Genomic DNA, 8,734 nt, shown 5'->3' with positions numbered 1-8,734 from the left:
GTACTTTTACTGTTGGTAGCTGTGTTTATTTTGATGCTTCTTTTAGTCCTAACTCAGAGAAACGTCAACACTTTGACATGCTTTCATCGTTCTTCTATAAAAGTTTTTGTGGTAATCATCATGCAAAAGTTATTACTATTGTGTAATTAAAATGCATTACTGCATCAGTATATATTAACAATAGTGTATTTAGTGCCTTAATATACTGCATACTGCCCAAGAATATTAAATATTAATTTAAATAGGTTTTAATAAATGTCCTACGAGTGGATTAGTTAATAGTAGATAATGTGCTGAATGATGAACTAAGTAGTAATTTAATGGTGTTTCAAAATGCGATACTGAAATTTACCAAATTATATACACTGAATTACTTCAAAAGTAGCCCATGCATTCATTGTGAATACACATGGAAGGTAGTGAATATGTTCAGTAGAACAATGACGGGTGAAAACGGTTGTTTTTTAAGTGTTCTATGCAAGGTGATCACATGTCAAATCTCCCCAAATCTTAGTGTATCCCCATTAAGTGTGTGTCTTGCTTTCCGTGTGTCTGCGTCTTAAAGAAGAGCGATATTTTGAAAAGTGACCCGCCCCTCCTCTGTTTCTGCATCCCCCATAGGACAGGGAGGGGGAACTAGCGCTGATTGACAGGCTGCTGGCCAAACCCCAGCTGTCGTCGGCAGAGTTCCAGGAGTGGAAGAGAGCCTATCAGGAGCTGTTCACTCAGGAGCCGAACTCGGCCGCCGACTCAGATCCTGGCCCGCCCCTCACCCCGTCGCTCTCTCACACGCACTCCTACATTGAGACACACGTCTGACGCGAAAAGCAAAAGCAACACACACGCTTAAATTGCTCTCATCAGCTGATTTTGGATTGAGTTGAACAAATTGCAGTTGATGCTTTGAGGCATCAGAGCTGCGATCGGAGAAATCTTAGTGACGAACTGAGTCGAGAGGCGAGAGTAGAGATGCGCTTTGAGCAGCCGCCGTGTGACAAGTGCAACATGACGTGTTTTTGCGGAGACCCTCGTGTCACATCAGTCTTCGAGCTGATTGGTCATGCCACTCCAGATGGCTCGAGGGTGGACACTGACACTGATTCTTGAGTATTATATGTTAGCTTTTGTGCTGCGTACCTAAAATACTCTCCATGGAAAACCATATAAAGAAGGATCTTCATCATCTTCATACAGACTTCTCATCCAGTGGGATTACAGAGTTGTATCTTTCTCCATCTTGCTTATTGTGCCATTTTCATACTGTGACTGCACAGTGTCTCATAGACGCTCTAATAGCCACATACGTTGTATTCTTTCAAGCCTTATACTTGATGTCTATGATGATATTTACTGTACAGTGAGTGCTACAGTAGACAACAATAAGCAAAGGTCTTTTTTTAAAAAAACAAAACAAAACACTAGTCTCAGTTTCTATCTAGTTTTAGAGACTTTTGTTTGTGCTGGTTTGGTAGATTCGTGTACTGTGCTGGGCTGGACCTGAAGCATGCACACTCCTCCTGGAATAGGACCCATTTGAAGGAAAAATCCACCCTCAAATGCTTTTCTAGCAATGCATCAGGCATCACATGGTGTAGTTAGGAGCCCATTATCTGCTGTTGCTTTATTATTGAACTTCAGTTCACACTCCAAAAACACAGTATGGCTTTCACAAACTGCCATTTACTGCTTTATAACTTCGCATATGCACATTAAAGCAGTGTGGTTTTTACATTTTTCAAAATAGAACACTACATGCAGTTAAATCTGTTGTACAGACATATACAGGCATAAATAGAGAACAACAGTTATTCTTGTTGCTTCGAGAATAAAAGCTTGCAATGATCAAGGGAGTTTTCAAGTTTCTTTTAAAATTTTTGCACAATAGTAAATAAAATAGGATCTTTTAACGATACTTTTATTAATTGCAAAACAAAAACAGCTACTAGAAATGTCTAATGTTTCGTTTACTTTGTATACATATTGAAAGCTGCATTTTAATAACATGTAAACAAATACTAGGTGCCATCCACAGAAAGAGGAAAATATAATGTTACATGGCTTTACTTAACATTTCTTGCAATGATGATAAAAGGTTTTGTCTTGCATTATAATTATTATTGCACTGAAAATTAGAAACTTGGTCTAACTATAGATGGAGCTTCCTAAATCTGAGAGAGCTTCTCACTGATGAATATTCTTTTTAGCTTTTGCAGATATGAATGTTTATATATAGTATAGTAAAAGAAGTACAGTTCTGTTCCACCTATGTGCAGTTGCCAGCTCCCAATCTAGAACTGGTTTCCTACCCAAAAATGGCACCAGTCAACACAAAATTACTGGACCCATAGTTTGAACCATTGACATCAGTGATTATGGGAAGAACTGATGCAAGAAATTCACCAATGATTGGCAGATTCAGCCCACAGGTTCTGTTTGCTATGATTTTCTTTTCATGTAAATAAATCCAACTTTTCATATCTTCCACAATTTGGGCAAGTCAAATTAGGATTACTCCCTCCATTACCCAGTCAAGTTGCTTCCATGTCTGTCTTAACATTAATTTAACATTTTGGATATATGAAATTTTGTCAGGTTATTGACAAAAGTGTGTTTCAACCCTTGAGCACTAAAATCCAATCAGTTTATCCTTGAGTTCAGGTGCCAAAATTGAAGAAATCGCCTCAAAATTTTTAAGAGCTATCAATATTGAAACAATGCAGTGAACTGATGGATGAAAGCCATAGAAACATGCTGTCTCCAGCACTAGAGTTTTGGTTTTTCTTATGCAGTGTATTTGTACATAATACCAGATAGAAGCTTTTACTTCAGATGTACCTCTTTGATATTACCTTAAGTGAAACTTTCATCAACACAAGGGGACATTTTTCCATTGGACATGTGGAAATATTTTGCCTTTTGTAGGCCACCTTTGTATTGGCTCAGTCACACTAGAGTAAAGATAGATTAACAACCTCTATGCAGCTAGGAAAATTTGGTGGGTGCCTGGTAAGTGCTTTGAAGGTTTTTTTTCTGTCAGAGGCTGATTGTAAGTAGTTACGAAACTTGACCTTGCAATACCCTCGACCATATTATCACAGATCTAATATATTCGCCAACTTCACACCATTCAACGGACTGACTCCATCTTATTATTATTTTGTTTCTGTCTTTACTCACTAAGGTTGCTTTGAGTATAGAGACCTAATGCAAATGGTTGCAGATTAGTTCCCCATCCCTGAAGCAACCATTTCAAAGACAATAAAATGCCAATGAACTTCATTTCACAAGTTTGTGTCACACAGTCTTAATAATTTTGGTGTTGTTACAATGTCCAGCTATTGATTTACCTACTGAGACTGGAGCATAAATAAGAATCTTTATAACTTGCCTCGTTAAATGAAGGTCACATTGACTCACTGCATCATCTTGTGGTACAAAGTGGTATTACACAAGTATAGCCTAGCCTTGTGTCAAATTTTGTTGATATTTTTTCAGCACAAAACTTTTCTTTTTTTTTACATTTTTTAATACATGAGGCATTATATACATGAAATTTACAAAAAAGTACACTACAATTCTCTAAGCCGTAATATCATTGATATATGAAATTTTATAGATCTACCCAAATCTTATTGTAGATTTTTGAATTTGCACAAATGTAACTTTAAATAAAAGCGCATTTCTATCTAGTTTTTAGGCAACTGCTACTTCCAGACATGGACGTTATTTTCATTTGGTTTTCAGTGCCTTATATGGCATCCACACTCCTAGTAATACAGGTGTATGAACTCTGGAAAGTTACTCTGTTTCACCCCAAAAGCCTCCAAAAATATTTAAACCAAAACAAAAAAAAGCAAAGAGACATTTTTAGCACAGAAAGATTTTCTGAATATCGCAGATTTATAGTACTTAAAAGAATGCAAAAGTTTCTAAGGGTGGATTTTTCCTTGGAGACCATTTGGCTCTCTGTATCCTGCATGTCGCATAGAGAATATGAGGCCATATTTGCATAGGAACTGAAATATGAATCTAATAAAAATATATTAGTTTGTTATTTGTAGGCTATGCTGTTGCCAAAAGACTTAATACTCAAAGTCAGTGCACAAAACTATGAAAGCAATCATAAATACATATAAACACACACACAACTACACACAATAATAAGCACATAGACTGAATGCTCTTTCTCTGCTGCTGCCCGTGGTTGGTTGTAGTAGCATGTCTTTGTTATAGATGAAAACAGTATTCTTTTTCCTGTTTTTGTGTTTGAAATCTTTACATACAGTAGATCTCTATTTATAGAGCGCAAACTAAGTGTCTTGGAAGATAGTCTCTAATTCTAGTTCAGTTTTTTTTTTCTTTTTGGACAGACTGTCGTTGAGTAAAGATTGTTTAATGTTCGATCTATAAATTATGGTTAATTAAAAAAAACAGTATTTATTTATGTAATCATTCTATATGCTCTCTTGAAAGATGAGGATGGATCAATAAAATGTTGGTCATTTCGCTGAAAGTGTTTTTTGTGGTCTGTTCTGTGAAAATTAGTCCGTATTGATATCATAAATTCAGCTTTTTAAAATGCTATATACGTAAAAGTACCACAAATAAAAAAGTACCAATGAATGTAAAAGTAACAAGGACTTTCTGCAATAAATTTCCCCTGTGACAAATTTAATTTATTCTACATATTACACTGTACAAATACATACATAAATAAAACAGCTTATTATTACAGTATAATAAGTTAGTTAAACTCCAGGGATATCAAGCTGTCTGGCTTTCCTTTGGTAGCCAGAAGTATTCTCAAATCCTCACTTATTATCTGATAGTTTAGTCAGAAACATGCACACGAGCAGCCTGTTGGAGGTCACTTTGTAGGGCTCTGGCAGTGCTCCTGTTTTTCCTCACACACTCGAGCAGATATTGATGCTGCTGTTGGCTCGATGGCCCTGTCCAGCTCTCCTCATGTAACACCCCATCTCCTGATATCCTCTAAACTGTTAGACTCAGGGTTTTGTGTTCTGTGGTTTGGTCGGCCATTTCAGTTTTGCACAGTAGCATGTCACAGTTCCCTCATGTTTTGGTTCATATCTAGTTCTGTTTCAGTTTGGTTCATATTTCTTTCCTTGAGTTCCTGTGTATTCTTGCCTCCCTTGTTTAGTCGTGTCTCTGTGTTTTTTTTATCTGTGTCAGTTTTGCCTCAGTGTTAGGTGTTTCCTGTTTTATTTTGATGGTCTCCAGTCTCTCGTGCTGTATATTTGGTTCTGCTTCCCTTGTCTTGTCTTCTGTGATTACTTCAAGTTGTGCTCCCACCTATTTCCTCTTCCCTCATTACCTGGTGTATATTTATTGTCTGAGTCTTCCCTTGTTCCCTGCCTCTAGGCTGTGTGCACCCTTGTTCTGTGGTTTCCCCTAGACTCCTATTGTTTTTGTTCCTGGTTCCAGCCCTGCCTTGTTTTTGTATTTGTGCATTTTGGAAAAATCTTCAGCAGTAAAGCTGTGTTCATGCACTGTCTCCAGTGTCCTGTAGTCTGGGTCCACATCCTACCTGCAATACAATGTTATATGACACTGTCCATGGACATAAAGCAAATATTTTTGTGATGGCTTGACGAGCTGGACTATCTGTGTAACCTGAAGACTGCAGTTACCGCTCCAGCGATTAGGACGCTGGCAAAAAGCAAAACTAGAGGAAAATCAGTGAGGCAGGATAAGGAGAGAGCTGGTCTGTGGCCACCACCTGCAAAACCTTTCCCTTTTTTGGCGTTGCCTTGTTGTTGCCTCTCTGTCACTTTCATTTGCTCCAAAAATGTATGCTTCCTAAATGGACAGATTGAGTTCCCTGAAGAGTACCTGACTCACTTTGTGTTATATTGTGATAATCGTGTGGTACCTTAACTTCTTTGAGCAGCATATGTGACTGATCAATCTGCAAACAGCATATGTTAGTTTGTTTTATTTTAATTTAAGAAGCTAAGTTTACTGGTCCTCATCCGAATAAATCTGAGAATCTGAAATGACTGACAGGAAAAGAAAGAAGGAGCTTTTTGGACATTTTCCTGTGAAAAACTGTCAGAGATCTAAAGATTGCTTTTTACAATGTCAGGACAAGATTTACATTTCAGAATTGTTGGAATCAACTTTTTTGTTCTTTCCAAAGGTTTTTTTTATTGGATGAAAAAAATCACACAACATCTATTTTCTTAGACTCTTATCCAATTCAAGGTCATATGAAGGCTGGAGTCCCCACAGCCCATCCTCTTTATTCACAATGGGTTGCCACAGTGGATAGATCTACATGTTCTGATTTGGCACACGTTTATGCTGAATGCCTTCCTGATGCAAGAGACTTATGTCTAAATCTCAACAAAAAAATCTTTCTATAAATTAAATGGTAGCTACTACAAATAGAAGCTGTGGACCTAGTGGAAAAAATACATTTCCCTCTGACATGTTGGGAAAATAAAAATACTTCAGTAAAGTACAAATTGGTACTTGGTTTCTTTATGTCATTTTGGAATTTAAATCTCTGTAGCTATCTACATAGATTTATCTAATCTATGTATCTAATTTATCTAATCGATTTATCTAAAGTACCTACCAAATAAATGTGGCTAAAATTGCTTATATTTAGCTTAGCTACACAGTATGTGGTGCACTGTTAGGCTGCATTAACTTGATTACTCTTAAGAAGATAAATAACAACCAGGTGCTGCTGATCAGATCTAATTAATTAATCGTCAGCAACTGTAAAAAGTTCAATAAAAGCTGATGTTCTGGCAGCTTGCTGGTCTGGAGCCACCAGGAGTGGCTGTCCAACTAAATTTTCCCTTTTTTGGTGACAAAAAAGCATTAAAGGAAAAAAAAAGCTGAGTCTCAGCTGTGACAGTGAGAACTTTCCTGATGTAATATTGTCATAATCACACATTAGAGCATGGTAGCTTGAAATTAACATTTCATATTTCCACTTTTATTCTTTTTTTCAGACATTCATTTAACTCAGATGGTGTTCTAAATAAGTAATATTTTTGTAGATAGCACAGTGTGCATTCAGACTTAAATGGAAACAGATACAAGCGCAAAAGTGCATCAGTAATGATCTCCAGCAGTTACCAAGCTATTACCCAGAAACGCAGATGCTTCTCTCTAATGCTTTTCTACTCTGCAGCTTCATCCTTCTTTGTCCATTTGACTGTCAGTGCAGATGAAGTGGAACAAGAAAACAAAAAAAGAGTCTCACACAACATCCTTGTTTTGCTGCTCTTTCTATATCTATCAAATAGAAAACTTCAATTATTCATAGGTAAGCTGCAATGCTGCACACTTTACAATTTCTATCTGCAAATTCTGCAAGATATTCTCCTTAGTTTTGCTGTTGTTGTTATTTCAGCACTGTCACCCTCACCTTCATCACCTTATCGGCTGTTTTTTTTTTTCTTTTTTACTTCTCTATTTCATCCCGCAGCTTGGCCTCATCCTGAAAACTCATCTGTTTGAGTGTTACCTTCTTCACACTGAATCTGTTTACCTCCTCTGCTTATTCCCAAAAATCCCATTTATCACACAGCTTAGCCCTTGTTTTTCTTAACACACAATTACATTGGAGTGACACTCTTTGGAATATTTGGTGACCCTTCCCTTTTACATACTTACATACTGTAATTAACTTTCAGTGAACTAAAAGTAATCTGAATCAATCTGCCATATGCTCAAAAGAGCTGCAAGGAAAATGCCACAGTGCTCAGCCTGTATAGTTTATATGTGAGATGTTTAGTTGAAAATGCTAATCTTTTCTTCATACTGAGTTAGTTAGAATAATTTTATGAATATCTCTAGAGCAAGGAGGTTGGGTCATAGCAAAGAACATAAACAGCATAAAACATAGATGTAGCCACTTTCCCATTTTCCACTGCTTAGTGAAATCCCATTTTGAAGCCTCGAGCCATGTTGGCTCGTTCGCTAACAATTTCACAAGTCATTAGCCAATGAGCATACCCTGATTTATTCTTCTTTTTGATTGTTACAAAATGGACCCAATGAGTTATGCAGTAGGTGACTGAGTACATAAACAGGTATAAGAAGCCAGGTCAATGCCTGGCTTCGTATGAAATCTTTAGGACAGAAAACTTTTTCACAACTACAAAAGTTGATCCCTAGTGGTCATTAAAAAGAATTATGAACTTAGCTGTACTTTGTAGTAGTTTGGAAGTAAAACCCCACCCCAACCGGTCATGGCAGATGGCCGCCCCTCCCTGAGTCTGGTTCTGCCAGAGGTTTCTTTCTGTTAAAAGCGAGTTTTTCCTTCCCACTGTCGCCAAAGTGCTTGCTCATAGGGAGCCATATGATTGTTGGGTTTCTCCGTATGTATTATTGTAGGGTCTCCCTTACAATATAAAGCACCTTGAGGCGACTGTTGTTGTGATTTGGCGCTGTATAAAAAAAATTGATTGAATTGAACTTAAATATCCTCTTTGAGAGAGTTTTTTTTATTTATGCTGTAAAACCATGCCACCTGGAGAACATGTGAGTTTCATTATACAACCTGTGTTCATTCAAATTAATCAAATTTTACAGCTAAATCATTTTACAAATTGTAAAAATAATATTAACTTAACGTTTACAGATGAAGGCTATTGGTAAGCCAGCAGCACTGGGGAATAAAGCAAAGAAATCTATCCACAAATTGTTACATTTTAATTTTTAATTCTGTATTTTAAATTCTCTGTTTTCCACT

The 8,734-nt window shown here is 36.9% G+C and overlaps 1 protein-coding gene across 1 annotated transcript in view; it reads left to right on the top strand.

The window, feature by feature from the left end:
• Positions 1-2,999, top strand: part of cnksr2a (connector enhancer of kinase suppressor of Ras 2a) — an 84,717-nt gene extending 81,718 nt beyond the window's left edge. Inside the window, exon 24 of the mRNA XM_013910158.1 lies at positions 622-2,999. Within this exon, the coding sequence (XP_013765612.1) occupies positions 622-819 (198 nt within the window). The 3' untranslated portion in view covers positions 820-2,999. The remainder of the gene's footprint in view (positions 1-621) is intronic.
• Positions 3,000-8,734: the final 5,735 nt, after the last annotated feature.

Source organism: Pundamilia nyererei, unplaced genomic scaffold (assembly GCF_000239375.1).
Source record: "Pundamilia nyererei isolate P.nyererei 1_Seehausen unplaced genomic scaffold, PunNye1.0 scaffold00037, whole genome shotgun sequence".
Lineage (NCBI taxonomy): Eukaryota > Metazoa > Chordata > Actinopteri > Cichliformes > Cichlidae > Pundamilia > Pundamilia nyererei.
The sequence above is the reverse complement of the archived record's forward strand: the minus strand, read 5'-3'. Positions and strand labels throughout refer to the sequence as shown.